Source organism: Miniopterus schreibersii (assembly GCF_964146895.1).
Source record: "Miniopterus schreibersii genome assembly, chromosome: 11".
NCBI classification, from domain to species: domain Eukaryota; kingdom Metazoa; phylum Chordata; class Mammalia; order Chiroptera; family Miniopteridae; genus Miniopterus; species Miniopterus schreibersii.
Window position 1 is genome coordinate 67,044,907 of NC_138111.1, and position 23,011 is coordinate 67,067,917.

The 23,011-nt window shown below is 45.1% G+C and overlaps 1 protein-coding gene across 4 annotated transcripts in view; it reads right to left on the reverse strand.

The window, feature by feature from the left end:
- Positions 1–17,992: 17,992 nt before the first annotated feature.
- PTPDC1 (protein tyrosine phosphatase domain containing 1) overlaps positions 17,993–23,011 on the reverse strand; it is a 72,458-nt gene continuing 67,439 nt past the window's right edge. For all 4 annotated transcript variants that reach the window (XR_013999913.1, XM_081152213.1, XM_081152215.1 and 1 more), the window contains one exon: positions 17,993–21,608. Coding sequence is in view for 3 of the 4 variants with exons in the window: in XM_081152213.1 (XP_081008339.1) it covers positions 21,492–21,608 (117 nt within the window). In the remaining variant the exon portion in view is untranslated. The remainder of the gene's footprint in view (positions 21,609–23,011) is intronic.

Consider the following 23,011-nt stretch of genomic DNA (forward strand, 5'->3'; position numbering starts at 1 on the left):
CCCCATTGCTTATGGACAAAATGCAAAGCCCTTTGCACGGCATGTAGTATCTCCTTCAATATGTCTAACCTGACTCCAGGTGCCCTAGTGCCCTGGCACCTCTCATGCCCTACACTGATCATACCTAAGTGTCTCCAGTTGCAGGCCCCTTTCTTGGGCTTGGCCATCTGCTGCCCACTCTTCCCAGATGCCCTCTCTGTCCACAGCTGCCCTGCTCCGTAGACTTTCCCAGCTGGCACCTCCTCTGGAGCCTTTTGTGTCTGCACTGTGGGACCTCTCACTGTATTCAGGGCCACTCACTCCTGCAAGGACCAGCCCTCACTCATCTCTGTATCTTTGGGGTCCTGACACAGGGACAAGTGTCCTAGCAAGGGCCAATAGGTGCTCCTTTACCCCAGCACAGAACTTTCTCTCTCACATTAAGCCACAAGCACGTCCTCTGCAGCTCCTACCCTGGGCCCTAAGCCTGCTCCCCATCCACCTGACAGCCCTTCAGAGGTGTGGGTCCTGGCCACCAGTATTCGTTTTGCAGGCCAACCGTCCCCAGTTCTTTCATTGGACAGAGTCCCAAGAGTGTTTATGAAAAAGAAGCCTGCAGCCTCAGTAGTAGAAGGGCCCAACTGCTCCTTCCTACATGCTGGACAGCAGAACTGCCCATCGATGTGGGCGCAGTGCTGGCACACCAAGGCTAGCTCCAGGCACTGTTTGCAGAAGTTGTGTGAGCAGGAGAGGAGCACCACAGGGCGGGGACAACTCCACGCACATGGGCAGGACAGTGCAGCACTCAGTGTGTCCATGGCGGCCACAGGCTCCTGCCCCCCCCCCCCCCAGGCTTCTAGAACAGGCATTGAACACGGCTGTGTGATGCAGGCCACCAGGGACACTGCGAGGCTTTGCCCAGAGGATGGAAGAAACACGGAAGCTCCACTGACGCCCAAGGCAGGGGGCTTGCTGGGTGGGGTGGCAAGGACCGCCAGCCGGCCACATCCAGCCCCAGCTGCTGTTTGTACAACTCACAAGCCACACTTTTTTTTTTTTAATACAGTTTTAAGGGGTTGTAAAAAGACAAAAACAGATAAAAAACAACACAGGAAAAGGAAGACATGTAACAGAGACCATAGGTGGCCTGCAAAGCCTGAAACATTTTCTTTCCATTCCAGCTCTTAAAGAGTTTGCTGTCTTCTTAGAAGATAAACACAGCTGGAGTCCAGCCCACCTCATGTGCACATTCCGCTCATTTCAGCTGTAGGAGTTGGTGGGGACTGAGTGAGGAGCAGCGGCTGGGCGCCAGCCTCCAGCCCACAGTACTCCCAGCCTCTCTCCTGTTTCTCCGGCCTCAATATGTTGAAATCCGTGATTCTGCGCACCTCTGGACTCTGGCACGTTGCTGAGCCTTCCCTAACCTCCACCCCCTCATAAAGGGACGACTGCAGAGGCTGCCTTGGGGTCCTCGGCAGATCGACTAGGGTCAACAGGGAGCACTGATTGAGCACCTCAGCCCAGCAGTTGTCACATGATCTCTCATTTAACTCCCACAACCCTAAGAGGCTCAAGTAATTAGCTTTTGCCTGAGTCAGGGAAACTGAGGCATGGAGCGGTGACATCACTTGTCCATGGCTGCAGTTCATGAAAACATGTCGGTTCCTATCCTACTCTTCCTCTGCTTCTAGCAGACCATGCTGCCTCACAGATGAGGGCCCCTGTTGATGTGAAAATGTAGTTTCCTTACACTCCTTGATGTGTGTGATGTGCTGACAGCAGGGAGAAATGAGTACAAAACCACCCCTCAGCCTCCATTCTCAGACGTGGATTGAGCAGTCAGCTGAGACACCTCATGGGCAGTGGCACCTGAGGGCTGAAGATGTTCTTGTTGTTCGTGATGGTAACGTGACAGCCACTCTGCAGCTCTTGACCTACAGGTGCTCAGCACACACCGTTGCATTTCTTCGCCACATTGCTCCTGTGCGATGCACACAGGATACAGAAAGGCCTGCGCCTGCTCACAGAAAGCTGTTCGTCCAAAGGGGAGGAAAGTCAGAAAGAAGGGTGAGAGTGTCCCGCTGGCCCACCGGCCATTCCCCCCCTCCCCCCAGCTGTCTGCCAGAACCAACTTTCGAGTCAGACTGTCTGACATTGGGGGTGGTCTTGTTGTGTGATTTTGGCCAAGAGCTGCATTGAAGTGTGCTGAGAAGTTTCGGGGAAGCTTTCTTGCTATCCCAATGAAAGAGACGAATGTGCATTTCACCAACTTCCCTTCATCTCCTGCCTTGTGTCAGGACTCAGAACTTGGGGTGGCGGGAGCCGCTTTGCAGCCATGAAGGTCACAGACATGGAGCCCATGTCAATGAAGGCCTGCAGGCCGCAGCGGTGCCCTACTTACTCCCTCCAGCTCGCTGTGAGCAAACACCCTCAGGGCCTGGGTCTGCAATTCTACCAGAGGTAACAAGTCAGGAGGTGTCAGAAACCGAGAGAGACAAGAAACTGGGAACACGGAGAGATTACAGGATTACTCACACCTGGGAACAGAGAGGACTGCGAAGGTGCCTTGCTGCTCACTCTATGCAGAGCTTGGCAACAGCACCCCAGCTATGCTCAGGGCTCCTAAATGTCCCATCCTGAGATGAGCCCCGACTGGGACAAGACGTAAGAGCAACGGCATCCCCCCAATCAGATGCTATCCCAGTCACGCGGACCTTTAGGACTAGCCCGGCTACCTGGCCCTGGTCTCTCCAATGAGACGTCAGGGAACTTTGCTAGAAGGTTACGGGGAAATTTCTGTCTGTGATAAAAGGGAAATCTCCCGCTCCCTTGCTTCCTGCCTGAGTGCAGCCGTGTGAAGACATAGTCTTGGAGCCAGAGTGGTGGTTTTATGATCAAGAAGTAAAGCCCTGAAGATCAGCAGAGCCTCCGACCCAGACCGTTGGCCAGTCCGCTGCTACAGGGCCTGGCACTAACTCGCTGCAAACTTCTTGCAAGGAGAGTGGCCGCCTTCGCTGCCGACGCCCTGCCAGCTGGACCTGCTGTGGCTCATCTTGGCTGACGCGCAGGCTTTCTGGGGGACGGGGCGTTGGGGTCATGTTTGGACACGCAGGCACAAAAAGGAGAGGAGACTATGACGGAAAAGGACCCGTTGGGAGCCAGTGCGGCAGCTGGGAGAGGTGGAATATGTGACAGAGAGAGTGAGTAGTTTGGTTGAACTGGGATTGTTTTATCACATGTGCCCATGACTCTGTGGATAAATTGAATGGTGGGCACTTGTGGGGGGCGCGGGGAGAGGGGCGGAGGCAGACGTGATGAGAGGGGAACCAGGGCCCAGGCTGTCCTGTGGAAGTTGAGAAAGAGGGAAGAACAAAATAGCAGCAGCTTCTTCTGAAGGTGCTTCGGCCTGGCCCTGCCAGCCCTCTCCCAGGCTTGTGACCCAGGGGATCAGCACCGAGTTCACAGCAAAACCTGCCGAGCCTGAGAATGGTCTTTGTTCACAATCGCCCAAAACTAGAGCAGCCCTGGGTGAGCGCTGTGGTCTGTCCACAGATGGAAGTGTCCTTAACCACAGAAGTGAGTGAGTGACTGATGAACATGACAGTCTGGATGAGTCGCTCAGCGAGAGAAGCCAGACCTCGAGGGCTGCGTAGAGTGGGACATTCTGGAAAATGCTAAGCCAGGGGGACAGAAAACAGATGGGTGGGTGCAGGGCCGGGCTGGGCCGGGGTGGGGGCTGCCTGGGGACACCGGGGCATCTGTGTGGACCGAGAGGTTCTGAGTATCGCCTGCGGTGGTGGTCACATGACTGTGTTTGTCAATACCCAGAACATGAAAAGTGGCAAATTTGACTGGAGGTAGTGTATCCGATATACCTGACTTTTAAATAAGTGGCCACTAGGTGACAGCCTTCCTGAGGGAGGTAGCTGAGCCATGGTGGCTAATGTGCTGCTGTTCCTGCTAAGAAGGCTGGAATGTGGTGCTGGGGAGTTGGGGGGGTGGGATGTGGGAAGGGGCTACTCTAGACAAGCCTGGTCCCTGGAGCTGGGAGAGACAGATCCTGGAGGTCCCCATTTCTTGGCCACTCTGAGACAGCCTCCGCCAGTGCTCCATGGGCACGCTGGAGCTGAGCTGGTTCCTTCATCACCATCTCCCAGAGCTCTTTGGAAGCTCCTGCAGGAGCCAGCTCCTTAGCAGGCCCAGGACTCGGGAACAAGAAGAGTGATTTCCGCACGGTCAAGAGAGAACCCCAAATTAGAAGGCGAGTCTCAGAGTTCCTGAAGCCTGTTCATCAGCATGTCTATATGGGCCCAGACAGCACACACAGCATCCACTATTTGTCATGGGGTGGAGGGCTCTTTGAAATTTGGCGCTAGAATGCCTCTTGGCTTTATTTCTTCCCCAATTCTCTCCTCTCCTATGGTCCAGGGACAAAGAATGACTTGGTCTCCCCTGAACAAAAGGCCAGAAGCCCCCTCTAGACATTGTTTCTTTATCCAGAATTCCCATCCCTTTATATTCTACCAAGAATCTGTAGGCCAAGTCCAAGTGTCCCCACTACTGTGGAGCCTTCCCCAGCTTCCCAAAGGAATGTGGCTTCGAGGGCCTGCTCCACAGGGAGACTGTCCTGTCTGGGGCTGCTGTGTGCTCCTGGGCCACCGGTCTCTTTAGTGGTGAGCCAGCTGCACGTCTTGTGTCCCTAAGGCCAGGGGACTCTGAAAGTGCCTTAGTGAGGACTGAATGAATGACACCAGAGAAAAAGAATTTAGATGGTTCTGTATTTAATTCAACTTTCTGCTCTGTGGTTCGGACACAGGGCTTTCTGAAGTACCACTTCTCATTCACCTGAAGTTGATTTTACACACAGGGTTTCTTCATGACTCACAGTCCTGGGTGGTGTTGTCTGTTAGAATTCCCCTGGCAATGACTTCAGGGGTACCAATAGCGCTACATGGGGAGGTGACAGGCAGAAACCTTTCTGAGGCCCTTTAATTAAATTGAGATTTCTGTGCCTTCAAATTAATTTGTGAACTCTGGTTGTCAAAATTTTTAATTGTTCAAAAAATAATGTTGTGGCTAAAATGGCTAAATCTCCTCTGAAACCTTTAAATATGGAAAGCAGCAAGACAAACATCTGGTAACAGAGGTTGGGCTCTGAATGGGCGGTGGCCCAAAAATCCGTGCATTAGTCAGAGTCTAGAAAAATAGTATTTTACTTTTAAATATTTACAGACAGAACTGGGAAAGAAATGTAAGACATCTGTTAAAAAGCAGATTTCCCCAAACTCAGTCCTTCAGAAATTCTCAAGGAAAAGCATTTTAAATAAAATAAATTGCAATTCATCGAAAGATATTTTAGATTATAAAAACAAGCTCCTTTGTAAAAACATTGCAACTCAGAGGTTCTCTGAAGATTCAGAGTCAGCAAACACCAGAGCCCAGTTATGAGCTAGCCATTTATTTTTAAGTTAAAAATAATACAGTTAATATGTGGGCACATTTGTGTTATAAAAATCCAAGTAATAAGTCAGAACTCCAGTCCCCCTTGAATGGAAGGGCCTATTTCAATCCCCTCCTCAGGGAAAACCACCGAGACCATTTTAACATTCCTCCCTCCAAAACACTTTTTCTTTGTTTGCAAATATAGTTTATTTTCTCTAACAGTTTTATTGAGGTAAAATGAACATACAATATTTATTTATTTGTTTATTTGTAGTAATTGATTTTAGAGAGAGGGAGGGAGAGAGAAACATCAATTTGCTGTTCCACTTAGTCACGCAGTCAGTGGTAGATTCTTGTATGTGTCCTGACCTGGGATTGAACCCGCAACCTTGGCATATTTGGACAACGTTCTAACCAACTGAGCTACCAAGCCGGGGCCAACAGACAATATAAAGTGTACGGTTTGATAAGTTCTGATGTGTATGCATCCATGAAACCAATACCACGATCGATACAGTGAGTGCATCCAGCTCCCCAAAGTCTCCTCAAGGCCCTCCGTGACTCCTCCCCCGCCGGGCGACCACACACCTGCTTTCTGCCGCCACAGATTGCTCTGCATTTTCTAGAGTTTCACATAAATGGAATCCTGCAGGCTGTCCTTATTTTCGGGTCCGGCTCTCCCACCTTGCGCGGCTGGGCGGAGATCCTTGCTGTTGTTAACTGTGAGCAGTTCTCGGCGTGGCTGCTGCCCGGCGTTCTGCACTGGCACGTCCCGCCCGTCAGGCACCACCGCCTACCCGTTTCTGGGCGTTTGCGTTTCCCGGTTTTGGCTTTTCCAAACAGAGCTGCTGTGAACACTTGTGTACAAGTCTCTGCGGGGACATGGGCCTTTCATCTTGGGTTAATGCCTAGCAGTGGGATGGCTGGATCGTGTGGTAGGCACGTGCTTAACTTTTCAGGGTATTGCCAAACTGTTTTCTAGTTTTACCATTTTGCATCTCCGCTAGCAGAACACGAGCACTCCTGTTTCTTTGCATCTTCACCAACTCTTGGTGCAGTCAGTCTTTTTCATTTTACCGCTTTAAAAGGTGTGCAGCGATACCGCATTGTGCTTTTCCTTGCATGTCTCTAATGACTAATAAGCCTTAGCATCCTTTCATGTGTTTATTGGCCACTCTGTATCTCTGGTGGTGTATCAAATATTTTGCATTTTAAAAGTGTGGGCTACTTTTCTTTTTTCTTATTGTTACACATATATTTGAAAGATTTCATATAGTCTGGATACGAGTCCTTTATCAGATACATGCTTTGCAAAGATTCCCTCCTACTCTGCGGCTGTCTTCATTGTCTTGACAGTGTCTTTGGAAGAGCCGATGTTTTTACTTTTGTTGTTGTTTTGTTTATCAGCTTGTTCTTTTATGGATGGTACTTTTGGGTTGCCCAAGGCCACACCTATTTTCTCCTAGAAATTTTGTAGTTTTAGATTTTACATTTAGATCTATGGTCCATTTTGAGTTTATTTTGTAGATAATGCCAGCTATGAATCCAAGTTAATTTTTTTTTTGTATGTAAACATCCAATTGTTCCAGCACCATTTGTTGAAAGACTATCCTTTCTGCACTGCTTGCTTTTGCTCCTTTGTCAAAAATCAGGTGTCCATGTATGTGTGGGTCTGTTTCTAGACTCTTTATTTTGTTCCATTGATCTAGTTGTCTATCTTTACACCAGTTTTGATTATTGTAACTTTATAATAATTCTTGAAATCAGGCAGCATTAGCCCCCAAACTTTGTGGTGTTGTGTTTTTTTAAGTTGTTTTGGCTGTTCTAGGTGTTTTGCCTTTCCATATCAATTTTAGAATTAGTTTACCAATTTTTACAAGAAAACCTTACTGGGTTTTGATCAGGATTGCATAGACCCTAGGGATGAATCTGGAGGGAACTGACATCATGGACAGGTATATCTCTCCATTTATTTAGAACTGTTTAAGTTTAGTGTTCTGAGTTTTCATTGTACGGTGTAGTGAGTTGAGTCATGCCCCTCCCAAAGATGGCATATCCATTTCCCCAGGGCCTGAGAACAAGACTTGATTAGAAAAATGTATTTGCAGGTGTAAGTAGGGGTCTTGAGACAAGGAGATTATCTGGATTATCCAGATAAACCGTAAATCCAATGACAAGTGTAAGACACACAGAGGACAAACAGAAAGAGAAGGGGAGGAGGTGATGTGAAGACGCAGGCAGAGATTGGAGTGACGTGGCTACAAGCTAAGAAACGCACCAGAGAACTTCTGGAAGCAGCAGACCTGGAAGAGGCAGGAGGGAGCCTTCCTGAGGGCCTTTGGAGGGAGTGCGGACGGGCGGACGCAATTTCAGATCCTGGCCTCCAGAACTGGGAGAAAATAAATGTCTGTTGTAAGACACCAAGCGTGTGCTAATTGGCTTTGATGGCCCCAGGAAACTAATACAACAGGTCACTTACATTTTCTGTTAGATTTATCCTTTATTATTTCATCTTTTTGATGCTATGATAAACGGCATTGTTTTCCGGTGTCAGTTTCCGGCTGTTCATTGCCAGTATGCAGAAATACAGCTGATTCTTGTATATTGATATTATATCCGCCCACTTTGCTAAACTCACTTAGTAGTTCTCATACCTTTTTCTGTAGATTACATCATATTTCTACATGATCATGACTGAGAAAAAAAATGGTTTTACTTTCTACTCTTGATGCCTTTTATTTATTTTTCTTGCCAGATCGCATTAGCCAAAACCTCCAGGATAATGTTGAATAGGGGTGGCAGGTGCAGCCCTCCCTGATTTTTTCCTGACAGTGCTCAGCCTTTCATCATTACATATGATGTCAGCTGTAGGCTTTTTTTTTTTTTTTTAATACATTTTTATTTATTTCAGAGAAAGGAAGGGAGAGGAAAAGAGAGAAACGTCAATGATGAGTGAGAGTCATTCATCGGCTGCCTCCTGCACCACCCCCCTACTAGGGATTGAGCCTGAAACCGGGTTTGGGTTCTAACCGGGAATATAACAGTGACCTCCTGATTCATAGGTTGACAATCAACCACTGAGCCACGCTGGCTGGGTGAACTGTAAGCTTTTTGAAGGTGCCCTTTACCAGGTTGAGAAATTTCCTTTCTGTTATTTGTTTGCTGAGAGTTTTAAAACTAAGAATGGATGCTGGATTTTGTCAAATGCTTTTTCTATGTCTCTAAAGATGATCATATATTTTTTTCTTTTCTAAGTTTTATATGCTAATTTCCTCACCCATGAAATGAGCAGTACTTGGCTGAGCACTCGAGGGTCCCCTCCGCAGGCCTCTGGGCTCCTGTCCCTGCAGCCCCCTCCTTAGGGGCACTCTGGCGGCTCCAGCTGCCTGGTCTCCCTGACCCTCAGCTCCATCTCCTCGAGCAGGAAAATGCCAGGCTGACTCAGTTCCCGCTCCTCTGCTATAGTCTGGAAACCCTCTCAAGGCAGTAAGCTGTGGCAGTTTTGCCGCTCACAGGCTTTGTTTCCCATCTCTGAAGAGTCACTGTCTTTCATTGCCTGAGGTCCATTTTCTTAAGTACTGTTTTAGTTGGTGGTGATGGTGGTGGTGGTGTGTGTTTGGTTGTTTTAGGAGGGAGGTAAACACAGTCCCTATTACTCCATCTTGGCTGCAAGGGGAAGTCATATATAGAGTTTTATGTAAGTTTTAAAAAATATGTTGTACATATTGCTTTTATATTTTAAACTTTGTATTATGGCAAATTTCAAAAGTATACAAAATTAGAGAAAATAGAATAATGAATCCCTCCCTATATATCCCACACCCAGCTTTAACAAGATTAATTTATGGCCAGTTTTGTTTCATTTATAACTGCCCTGATCTTACGGTGATCTTTTTCCTCTATTAGGTAATTTTTGCAGACATTGCTTCATTTTAGTTGTAAATACTTCAGTTTGTATCTGCAAAATATGTGACTTTTAAAAAACAAATGACAGCAATTCCTTAATATCATCAAGTGCCTAGATATCATCACTGTCTTCTAACAGTTTGTTCATACCAGGATCCTAATCAAGTCCACACATTGTATGTGGTAGATAGGTCTTTTTTAACCTATAGATTTGTCCCTAATTTTTCTTTCTGATTTATTTATTGAAGAAACCAGGTCATTTGTCCTGTATGGTTTCCCAGAGAATGGATATTCTGATTGCATCCCATGTTGTCTTCAACGTGATCCTCTGTCCCCTAATAAACTTATAGTTAGATGTGATTCAAGTTCTCATTTCCAGTAAATATTCCACAAGTTGTGCTGTACAGTAGCATGGAGAATTCATAATCCGATTGTCCCTCTTTTGTAGTGTCCTAGCAGCACACCCCTAACACTTTATATTCACCCGCAGAGGCCGCCCTAACAGTTAAAGTGCTGTATCATAGACCGGGTGAGTTAAACAACAGGCACGTATTTTCTCACAGTTCTAGATGCTGGAAATCTGAGACCAAGGTCTGGCAGTGTTGAATCTTGGCGAGAGTCCCCTTCCTGGCTTGTAGACAGCGGCCTTCTTGGAGGAGAGAGTGAGTCCGGTGTCTCTTCCTCTTCACAAGACGGGACAAGCCCTCTTGGATTAGGGCTCCACCCTTATGATCTCATTTAACCTTTGTGACGTCCTCATAGGCCACATCTCCAAATACAGCCACACTGGGGTTCGGGCTTCAACATATGAATTTGGGGAGGACACAAACATTTAGTCCATAATGCACCTGAAAATTAGATTTTTAAAGAAAAATTTTAGGTTAACAGAAAAGTTTCAAAGGTAGTAGAGAAAATTCTTGCGTCCTCCTGACTCTATTCCTTATTGATAGCATTCTATATCACCACAGTACACTTGTCAAAACTAAGACCAGCGTTGGTACACTGCTATTAATTAAACTCAACACTTTATTTTGATTTCATTGATTTTCTCCTAATGTCCTATTTTCTGTCCCAGAATCCAGGCTATCACATGACATTTAATCATGATGTCTCCTTTTCCTCATCTGGGCGGTGGCAGTTTCTCCGATTTTCCTGGTCCTCAATGGACTGGGTAGTTTTGAGAAGCACTAACTTCCCAGGTTTTTGGAGACTGTTCCTCAATCTGGTTTTGCCTGATGCTTTTCTCATGTTTGCACTTGTCATTTGGGTCTTGGGAGAAAGACTGCAGAGGTGAAGTGCCTCTTTCTCACACCAATCACGATTCATGCTCTGAACGCGACATCACTGACGTTTCTGACCTTGATCACCTGGCCAACGGTGTGTTTGCCAGATTTCTCTACTTTAAACTTACTCATCTCCCCATCCCCTTCCATTCTTTACTTTCTAGGAGCCAATTACTAAATGTATCCCCCATTTAAGGGGGGAAGACAGGACTATCTGCCTAAATTAAGCTGGAATTCTTCTGTATAAGAGACTTGTCTCACCTTCCCCACTTACAGTACTAGGGATTCGTGGATATTTTATATTTTTTGTATGGCTCATGCATTGTAAATAAAAAAAGTGATGGCTGGATTTGGCCAAGTCTAGAAGATTCCTCAGGAAGGACTCATATAAACAATATTCTGAGTTATTTTATGTTCATACAAGTTTGTGGCTTTTATATATTAAGGTTGCACTGGTTGGAAATAAAATTCTTTTTCCATTCCTGCAAAAACAGGCTGTTGGAATTGTATCAAATCTGTAGATGGCTTAGATAATATTGATACCCTAACAAGGCGCTCACATGAGTACCACTGTTCTCTGGCATGGTGCTCCTTTTGAATAGTTTAATATCAAGCTGGTTTTATTTCCCTTATAAAACTTGGTCGTTTTGTCTGATTGTCCAAAGGGGTTTTTCTTTTGCTTTTAAAGCCCAATAATTTTACTAGAGTACATATCATTGTTCGCCAGTCTCAGTTGATTTTCCCATGTAAATAAAGGTGTCCCAAAAAATGTATACATACTTTGAATGATTATAAAGTGTTTATTAACATACAGTTCATTAAAAAAATTTTCTTATCCTACCCAAGGATATTTTTTCCATTGCTTTTCAGAGAGAGTGGAAGGGGGGGGGGGGGAGAGAAACACCGATGTGAGAGAGAAACATGGATTGGTTGCCTCCCACACATGCCCCAACCAGGGCTGGGGATCGAGCCTGCAACGAGGTACGTGCTCTTGACCAGAATTGAACCCAAGACCCTTCAGTCCACGGGCTGACACTCTAACTGCTGAGCCAAACTGGCCAGGGCTCATTTTCAAAGTTTAAAAGAATCTACAGAAATGAATAATTTGTTTTGTCAATATCTGTTTTCAAACTGATGACCGTTCTGGTCCAGGCACTGATGATAACTCGAAGCAATGAAATTGCAAACATCAGGAAGCATTTCATTCCATATTTGTGTGCCCTCAATTTGTCAACTGTTGCCGGTTTTGTACCATAAACTTTATCTTTCATGTATCTCTATAAAAAAAATCTAGTGGGTAATTTTTTGTTCAAAGCTTAGTCTGGCTTCACCCATTATTTCAAATCAGTTAAACTTGAAAAGGAGTGAAAATTGAGTTGTCAGCTGTTAAAGCGTGTGTACATACTTTGAATAATTATAAAGGCAGTTTTCATACTTCAACTGTGTTTTCAAACCTCCAGTAGCATTTTAGGATGAATTTCCTTTGTTCAAAGCTTAGTCTGCCTGAAAAGAAAGAAACATCAATTGAGCTATCAGCTGTTAAGTGTGTGCACATGTTTTTGGGACACCCTGTATGTAGTCGTCTTCTACTGGGCATTTTTTTCTCATTAATTTTGCATTCGTTTTTAATATTAATTTTTAATATTATTTTTTCCATCACTGTGGTTTTCTTTTTTGAATATTCCTATTATACTTATGTTGAATCTTCTTTGACTGTTCTATATCTCTCACCTTTTCTCAGATCTTTTAAATCTCTTTATTTTTGAAATTTGGTTTGTTTTCCTCATTTTTTCTGAAAGATTTACTTGCTCTTTTGTTCCATCTAGTTTAATTTTCAATTTCTCAAAATGTTTCCTTTTTTTTCTTTCTTGAGTTCATCTACTTTTCTCAGAACTTGTTATTCAAATAAATCATTTCATTTCTGTGTTTTTTCATTTTTTAATTTTTGCTGTTCTCTCATAGCCTCTATAATCTTAATATCTGAAGCTCATTTTGAAATATTAGGTAACAGTTTTATTTTGCAAACATACATTTCTCGTACTTTCATTAGTCATAGGGATTTATTTTTTATTTAATCCATTTGTCTTTTTCATTTTAATAGTTTTATATGGGAGTAAGCAACAGTCTTCCACTGTTGCTCTTGCTACGTGAGGTGGGGCAGAACTGCTTTTCCACCTTCATGGTTCTAGGGCTTCTTTCTCTCTGTGTGTTTTTTTTTAAATCCTCTCCTGAGGATATAATTTTTTCCCATTGCTTTTCAGAGAGAGTAGAGGGGGAAGAGAGAGAGAGAGAAACAGAGACACATTAATTGGTTGCCTCCCACACCCGCCGTGACCGGGGCCCAGGATCGAGCCTGCAACCCAGGTACATGCCCTTGGAACTCAGGACCCTTCAGTCTGCAGGCCAGCGCTCTAACCACTGAGCAACCAGCCAGCTCCTCTGCGGGTTTTGAAAAATGATGAAGAGCCCTGGCCGGTGTGTTCAGGGGTTAGAGCGTCGGCCTGTGCACCAAAGGGTTACAGGTTCGATTCCCGACCAAGGGCACGTACCTCGATTGTGGGCTCACTCCCTGCCCCCGGTGGCAACCAGTTGCTGTCTCTCTCACATCCATGTTTCTCTCTCTCTCTCCGCCCCCCTCTCTTCCACTCTCTCTGAAAAGCAATGTTAAAAATATCCTTGGTGAGGATTAGTAACAAAACAAAGATGAAGAAAATGACCTCATACCTTGTTTCTCTCCCTACTTTTATATAGACCTTCCCTTTCATTTGCCCCTAATTTCTCCCTCCTCATCAAACTGAATTGTTTCCAGCAGCACCTTCTTGGTGGGAGGCTTTGCTGGAGAGAGTTCTGGGTTACTGGTTTTGAGTTGACAGAGGCCACGTACCACCAGGGATACCTGGGGATCTGAGGCTCTTTCAGGCTTCTGCAAGCTTCCCGCTTTTTCACAACACGAAGGCGCCGCGTGCATGTCTCCCTCATGAATGTACAGTGGCACCTCCCAGAGGTTACAAGCTGTGTGACGCAGACGCAGAGGCAGAGCAGAGAACCCACCTGTCTTTTAAGTCACACATTAGATTTGCAAAACCTTAAAACAATACCACTCTTATTTTGGTTTAGGAAAATAGACTTACGTTAACAAGTAGTGAATGGGTTTATGTTCTTTTAAAATGGATTATTTTAGAAACCTTTCTTAATTTCTAATATAGATATAATACACACCAGCCAAAGCTCTTTGAAGAACTTCATGGTTTTTAGGTGAGCAAAGGTGTCCTGAGACACATCAGTCAGAACTGCATAGGAGCCCGTGATGTGTGTTGTATATGTGCACCTGTGTCATGTGTACGTGTAGGAGCCAGTGTTGTGTCCGTGTGTGGGGGTGTCCTGCGTGGGAGCCAGTGTCCTGTGTGCATGTTGTGTGTAGGAGCCACTGTCATGTGTGCACACAAATGTTGCATGCATGTGCAGAAGCCAGTGTCGCGTGTGCACACGTACATGTGTTTCAGTCCTCCCACTGCCTTGCTTTCTGTCTAGCAGGCCTATCGGGTGCGGAGAATGGGGTGTTGAAGTCCAGCCCCAAGTGTCCACTTCTTCTTTCAGCTCGTCAGTTTTGCCTCCTGCTCTGGTGTTCAGTGTGCACACGTTCAGGATTACATGTCCCCGGTGGCTTGGTCCTTTTACCACTGTGTAATGTTTTTAGTAATCTTCTCTGCCCGAAAGTCTACTTCACCTGATACTAGTAACACCATTTCTGCTTTAAAAAATTCAGTGTTTGCATCTTTTTCTGTTCTTTTACTTTTAACCTATCTGTAACATTTTAGTGAGTTTCTTACAGACAGCGTTTATTTAATCATGTTTTAAAATCCATTCTGCCAACCCGTCTAACTGGTGCAAAAACTTGCGTCATTTTATTGAGTTCTGTTTGCTGTTTTTCTCATTGTTTCTTTCTTTCCTGTGGGTTACTGGAACATTACAAAGGAACCCATCCTGACTTAGCATGGTCTTTGAGTATGTTACTTTCATGGTTTTCTTAGTGCTTACTTAAGCATTACATGCGTGGCTTGGCGCAATCTGTGGGCATTGCTCTACTACTTGGAATGAAGTGCAGAAACATTACTTCCATATGTCCCTACTCACGGCACTCCCTCATCTTTAAATCGCCCGACATACTTCCTCTATCTGTGCTGAACACTACGCCAGATCAGGTGGTGTTACCTTTTTGTCACGACCATTAAGTATGATTTACTATCACGTGACCATAGTCCATTATGTCGATTCATCCCAATGTTCTCTTTCCCTGTCTGAAGCTCCAAGCCCCCTTCTTTCTGCAGCATGTTTCGTTCAGAGGACTTCCTTTGGCCACCTTTACTCAGGCAGCTGACGGTGGGGGCAGTGCAGCCCCCCTCAGCCCCGACCCCTCCTGCAGCACTTTTCCTCGAGGTGGTGTAAGCTCATCTGCCCACTAGGCCCGCTAACCCCCGGGGAGAAGAGAGCGAGGAGGCTGCACGTCAGCTACTAAGCTGGCCTTGTCGCCAAGCTCGGCCCCTCGGTGCTGGTGGGAGTGCTCTGTGCCACTTCGTGTAGTCTCATTGGTGCTGGGTGAGAGAGCTCAGCTCCCTTGGGCTCACTGACACTGGGGTGGGCAGGGGTGCCACTGGGGCGTGACCAGTCCCCTCCACTGCCTAAGTCTCCACTGCTCAACTCACGGAGAAGCCCCTGCCCCCATGAGTGGGGGTTGGAACTCCACAGCCTGCTCTATGGGGAGAGGAAGAGTCAGCCCCGCCTACCTAGTAACACCATGTGGGGGGGTCCGTCACCACTGGCTTTCCCTGGAGGGACAGCAGGGTGCTGCCGGAGGTGGCCCTCACTGGTGTTTGACTGAAGCAGGTGCTATCAGAAGGATCTTCTGTTGGTAGGCTGTCCTCTCCCTGGTCCTTTGTCCCAGGGAACAGGTGTCCTTTAGAGTTTTCTTTCTTTTTCTTTTTTTGAGAGAGTGGAAGGGAGGGGGAAGGGGGAGAGAGAGAGGAGAAACATCGATGTAAGAGAGACACATGGATGGCTGCCTCCCACACGAGCCCCGATGGGGGCAGGGATCAAACCTGCAACCCAGGTACGTGCTCTTGACCAGGAATGGAACCCGAGACCCTCGGGTGCGCAGGCCGACACTTTAACCACTGAGCCACACCAGCCAGGGCCCTTAGAGCTTTCTGGTCTGTGCTGATTGGCAGTCCTGGGCCAGAGCTTCTGCGCACTGTCTGGAACAATGGGAAGCAATAAGGGACCCCCGGGAACCCGCAGTGGCATTCAAGCCCACGCCCCTTGCATGTGGTTGCCTTTTTTACACCTCTCAAGTCTTCCACATTTATTGAGTCCCTTCTGTATGTTAGGTGTTAACACTAGAGGTGACAGGTCCATGGATGAAAAGAAAGAAAACCGTAGAACATAGCACCATGTGTTAAGGCCTGTGAGAAATAGATGTGTAAATGAACAAGCACTTGACAGGACACACAAATGGTCCCCACATGTAATAACACACTGGGACACTATCTTACACCAACAGGATGTGGCAAAACTCAAGAAGTCAGACAGTACTAAGTGTTGCCAAGGACACAGAGCAAACGGGAACTCCTGTTCACTACTACTTGGGTTGTAAATGGGTACCCTCGTTTTTTTGAAACACTTTGTCACTGGATAGGAAACTGAACACATACATACCACGAAGTCCATAACTTCTACTCTAAGCAACAAAGGCTAGAGAAACTTGGAGCGCGTCCACATGTTATATTTATATACAGATATTAACCACCCAGTGCCCATCACAAGCCAAACAGGTAAATTACGGTTTATCCACACACAGAGTGCCGTGTGAGCACATGTGAACTGTAGCATACACATCAACACAGATAAATGTGAGGAGTGTGCTGAATGGGAAAAGCAAGTCACAGGAGGATGTACACTGCATTTTTCAATTTACATAAAGTTTAAAAACAGGCAAAACCAAGCAATGTCTTGTTTGAGGTAAAATTATAGAGAAACACACACGAGGTACAGTGGAAGCACTGAGGAGGAGCAGGCAATTCTGCCTCTTGTCTCTGTCAGCTTGGGATACAGAACAAATACCACAGAATGGGCAACTTAAATAACCGACATTTATTTGCTCACAGTTCTGGAGGCTGGAAGTCTCAGACCAGGGTGTTGGCAAAGCTGGTTTCCCCTGAGGCCTCTCTCCTTGGCTCGTAGGCAGTTGTCTTCAACTCGTGTCCTCACGTGATCTTCCGTGTGTGTGTCTGTGTCCTAATCTCCTCTTTGTCTGACACCAGTCATGTTGGATTAGGGCCCGCTCTAATCACCTTATTTTAACTTAATTTCCTCTTTAAAGACCTTATTTCCAAAATTAGTGACATTATGAGGTACTAGCGATTGGGACTTCAACCCTGGAATTTCAGGCCATAATTCAGCCCACAGCACCTCCCCATCTCCCTGGGCTGCAGGATGGTCAGGTAGCTGAATATAACTACATTTAACAAAGAGTTAATTATCACATATTCTGTTCCAAGGAATCAGAGCCAAGTTTTGAAGGATATCCTGAATGAACAGAATGATAAAGTGTTGAGACCTAACCTTCCAGCACTGTCTAGAAAGAATGGAAGGGTGGCCTGAAGGAGCTGCGCGCAGCAGACGATGCAGAATTCAGTTAGAGTGCTCACAGGGAGGAGGTGGCTGGGCGCGACGTGGCTGGTGTGGACGTGCACCGACTCGGGAGGAGGAATGGCTGGAGTGTATGATTCCTGAGTGTCCCCAGCATCAGCGGAGAGCCGAGTGCAGAGCAGGCACAAACTCACTGCTGCAAGGACGTGTGTCTCATATTGGTCTCTTCACTTGTACTGGAACACTACTGTGAGCACACAAGGTATTCTTAGAAAATAACTGATCATCTAATCTAATCTTTGTCAAAATCATTTAGGCAATGTCATCTAATGGTCCCGGAAATATTGCATTTAGTACTTGGTTGAACCATATAAAATGGCCAATATTTGGTCATTTTCACCCGCAGAAATGGCCATTCCATATGGTGCGACCTAATTCAATGTTTGAGTTGTTTACATTTTTATTTTTAAGAGGAGAAAAAAAATGACAAAGCAATCCACTAAATCAAAACCAAAGCATATCTGCCGACTGTGATCAAATGGTCATGTAAGTAGAAACCTATTCCAAAAACATAACTACTTCTCCAAAGAGACAATCTTAAGAGTAAAACAACTTTTAATTATAATCAAGAAAGCCAGGCAACAAAGGCATAACAGCCTTCTGTTGTGATATAAGTTGCAGTGGATATGTGGAACTCGTTTTTAAGGTTTTATTTATTGATTTTTTTTTTTCAGAGAGAGAGGAAGGGAAAGGCAGAGAGATAAACACATTGATTCAAGAGTGAAACATCGATCCACTGCTTCCTTTATGCCCCACACCAGGGATTAAGCCCAAAACCCAGGCATGTGTCCCAACCAGGAATCGAACAGGCAATGTTTTGGTGCATAGGACAGTGCCCAACCCACCAAGCCACACTAGCCAGGGCTGAAACTTTTATTTTCAGTGCAAAAGGGCTTATGATATTAAAGTCTTATTGTGATATTATTTTATTACTGGATGTTTTATTGGCTGGCTTGGAACGAAGATTCACCACAGCTCCACTAGTGAATGGCCCCGTTGTGATTACTTAAAAATCAGTTTTATTGTCAGTGTTGGGCTAATCAAAGATCAGCTCGTACCTAAAAGCATGACTAAAAAATAATGCACCATTACGTAACAGGATTTGTGGAACTTTGTCCTGCCATTTTATCTGTACACAATGTTCAACCATCTAGCATTGAGAAGACCTTAAAATAAGGTGCTAATCTTGGGCCACATTTACAAAAATAAAAAGCACCACAGGGAATGTTGTTCTTGATTTACTTGCACAAAAATATATCAGTGCTTGTTAATTTGGAACAACAAAGATCCTACGAGTAAACTGTCGCTTTTAAGCAAGCCCTGAAATTATTTGGGGCCCTTCAAATATTGAGAACTTGAGGCATGCACTCTGTAACACAGTCTCTGGAAATTTTTTCAGACATCCAGAGAATAGCCTGAAACAGCACCCAGGAGTAGGAGTAAGAATTCTCCACTTAAGAGAAAATAGGAACTTTACTGAAGTAAGACATGTGGCTATTTTCATGGAACCCAGAGTGATGAAAGCACATACTCTTTCTTAGATAATACTGGGAAGCTGGTTAGAGATATGACTAAGTCAGTCAGCCAGTACTTTGAGTTATGCAAATACACAAAGCAATCCATGAACCAACATTATCTCATAGCCAACGTTATGAAATAGAAAAACCCCAAAGTGGCAGAAATCATGCACTTCCTGTGTGATATGCTAGAGATCCTATGAGTATCGCAGCCTCTATAGCCTTTTCCATAGGACCAAAAATGTGGGGTAGTTTCATTGCACTATGAACAAAATGATGCCCTCTGGTGCCATCACGGAGCCTAAGAGGGCCTCGAGATCCCTGAGGGGCCCCATGCTGGGCAGCTCTCCCTGGCTGGTAGCTTCACAGGCAGGTGGCTGCAGAAGGGAGTGGAACATATTTCCGAGTCACTCAGACTGGCATTCTCTCCTCAGGCAAGTGTGAATAACATGTCTCTCTAGGTCTGGTAAGAGAAATAAGCAAGGCGGTGCATGTGCTCCCAGGGTAGTGACTTCTGAATGTGTGTGCTCTTGGCCCTTCCCACTTCTGCTGAGCTGAAATTTCGCAGCCCTGTAACTTCTTCCTGTAGGTAGATTTCTATTCTCCGGGCAACAAAGAATTCCTCGTCCATTCAAATACAGGAAGTCAGGAATCTCAGCAGCTGTGAGATTTTCCTCACCCACTCCTCTCAGAATTCTCCAATCCTGGTCCCCGACCCCCTTCATCATTCTGACCAACAGAGTCGGGATGGAGGAGGCCTGGCTAGCTGACTATTCAGCCTACAACTCGGTTTGCCCATCGGGATAATCTAACCACAACCTGCATCTTCATCATCAGGGTGTGCATGACTCTCAAGCTAAAGACGTACAAGACGAGGGTGTGGGTTATTCTTTTCACTTTTATTCAAATAAATACAGTAATTGTACACAGCCTGATTAGTTCTCCCACCAGCTCTCCCTTTCAGGTTGGTGCACTTAGATTTCAGATGTGCATTGCTGGGGTCACATCATGGCTGTGTAGGATCTACCTTTAATTTGAAACAATTATTTCAGACTCACAGGCCAGCAGCTCTCATGAGACGAACCTCACCCACATGGGATTGAATAAGAAGAGAACAGGCATCTTTTTGGGTACAAAACATTTTAATAACATATCTTTGGATAAAATGTAATTGTTTTCTCTCCTACTTTCTCAGATCAGGCACTTGAAAATGAGAAATATCAGGAATGGGCAACCCAGTTCATTAAAATTCATGGGATTTGATTTCCTAAGAAAAGTCAAACAAGGTGGGAGAAAATGGCATTTAGTGTTTGCCACCAGTTAGTAAGGCTGATAATGACTACAATATTTTTAATGTGCTTGATTCACAAATGCAGAAGTTGGAGAAATTTCATTTGTTGTAAATGAGCTTTTCCTGATATTCTGTCTTTATGAGTAAGTAGTAACTTCTTTAGTCTGAAAATGGTTTGATTAATATCACCTTTACTGGGAAAAACTTCGATTCTCTTTGGCTTGGCCTATGGTACCCCCCCACCCATTTATTTGAATATTAGTTATGGCTTCAACAGCTGAATGAGAGTTTGGTTCTGCAAGGAACTAGTTCAGGAGGTTACTTCTTATCTAAAGCCAGTAGGGTGAATGTAACATAAGTGGATCAAAATCAATTTAAAAATCTTACTAATCCTAGACAAAAGGCAGTCAAAGGCAACTTGGTCTATAGAATGGCAGACTGGGAGGTATGGGCCAGATCTCACACTGTCACACTGTCAGTATGAACAGACATGGCTCTGGGGAGCAGCTACAGCGCCTGGAGAGCAGGGCCACAGAGCCCACCCCGTGAGACGGACCGTTCTGTGAAGTCCTGCTTCAGAGCGATTCCCACAGCGCCTCCGCTGATCCCAGTTCCTTTGTAAAGATGCTCTTCGGCTCAGCAGCAGCCCAGGGGAGTGGGAATAAGGCTTGATGTGTGAGAACCACTAGTGTCCTGTGACAGCAGAGGTTGGCAACATCGTCTAGAAGCCAGAGCAAATCTCCTTTCTACAAGTAACAAAATCCAACCATCTCACAGTCATTCCATTAACATAAAACTAAACTACTTTGAAAAATAATACACTTTGAAACCCTTTGTCACATTTATAAAAAGAAGAAAAAAATCAACAATTAAAAAAAAACCTTTTAAAATGTATCAACAGGCTTATTAAGAAATAGAAAACACTTGGTTTAAGACACTTGGTGACTTCCTTACTTCATGCATCAGGGATGGATACACAGTAGGTTTTACTACTGACATATATTTGGTAAAAACTGTAGAAAGAGTTGTCAACAAGGTAACTGTTTTGGAAAGAAGAGTTACAACTTTTCCCATAATGTCAAAAAGAATAAGGAAATATTAATACAACAACATTAATTCAGTTAAATAAATAAAAGAAAGTGGCAGCAACTTCATAGCAATTTTTCAACACAAAAAGGTAGCTCAACAATATTTTAAAATAAATAATTGCTCCAAACAGAAACAGTCACTCTTAGCACAAACCAAGAGCACTGAAGTAAGTGCTAGGAGACGCAGCAGCTCCACTCCTGAACCTGTTCACCGATGAACAGAAATGCCACCTGGATCTTCTGGTCTGAGATATTCACCATGAAGGGAAAGTCAGCTGCACTAAACACTAGCCTTAGGGCTATCTTTTGTCATTTTTCTTTTTTCTTCAAGTATGTGCTTAAATATTTTCTTTAGGGTGTTGTAAACTATTGGTCCATTTTCAGAATCAAAATTAACCTGATGACAAAGAAAATTTATATTCAGGACATTGTAACAAGAATTTTAACCAGTCAATTTTGGGAGAAAAGAAATGGGGTGGGAAAAACCTAACATTTATAAGCAAAATTATACATAAATTTAAAAGTACACACAATACCTTTCACACATTACTTCTAATTACATATTTCAATTGCCAATTACATCAATGCCAAATCTATCAATGAAAATCCAGAGACTTAAATCTAGTGCCTGGATATGTAGTCTACTCATACACTGTCAGGAAGCAACTTGGCAGCGAGTGTGCAGTAAGTTTTGGATCCAGAGTCTGATCACTGATGACATAAGGGACAGGTCTCCTCATGAAAACAATGTGCACCAGCCACCAGTGTTGCATGGGGCAGCCTGAACAGAAGCCTGACTCTCCACCTGCCAGCCAAGCAGCCTTGGGTCATCCCTGACCTCTCTGTAAGAGGGAGGTGACAATGCCCATCTCCTTAGGGTTTCCGTGAGTACTAAATATGAGAGCCTGACATGTGTGTGACACATAAAAACCTATGTAGTAGTTTCCTTTCCCCTTGGTGGGAAGGCACCATATACACATATGTGAACTGCCTGCCCCAGCTCACTGTACTGCAGGGTTAGGAGTGATGTAGGACAGAGAACCAGAGCAATTACCATGCCTCCATCCCACCCCCAAAGAACCGTGTGATGCCTCTGACAGGATCAGATCACTTGGCCAGTGGCCCCCTCCTCCTGCATGTGGAGGGAGGGAGGGCTGTCCCCTTGTGACCCGCTGGGAAGGGTCTGGGATTTCACTCTGCTGACATGCTAACAAGTTCATCTGCCAGCTTGGGGACACTAGCAAGAGACACTAGACTGCTGGGTCAGAGACAAACAACCTTATAACTTGAACAATAGAATCACATGTGGGACGCCTTGCCATCCAAGTCCCACGGGCTGACGCGGAGGCCACAGGTGGAGGCTGCACCCAACTGAGGATCCCAGTGCGGGGCTGCAGCAAGCCTGCTGAGCGCTGGCCTGAAGGGACACGCCCTTTTCACACGGGAGGCCCAGGATAAGAGCTGTCGCAGACTCTGCTCACACAATTACGCACAAGGGGAGAGACCCAAGAACTGTTTCCTGTTTTTACAGACAGATTTGGAACCGGTATATTTAACTCTTCACTAGTGTCCCCTAAAAGGCCAAAAGGAGTTGCAAAGAATTCCTACCACTTTTGGAAAGGCCAATATTAAGGGTTTTTTTCCAGTTAAATCAGACACTTATTTTTACTTTAACCATTATATTGTCTATCCTACTTGCAGAAACTTCTTACTAACATTAAGAACAGTTTCAACTGTTTACTTTGTTAAACACTAAACCACAACCCTCCCCACAGGGAAAGTAGCCTCTTGGTCTGTGAA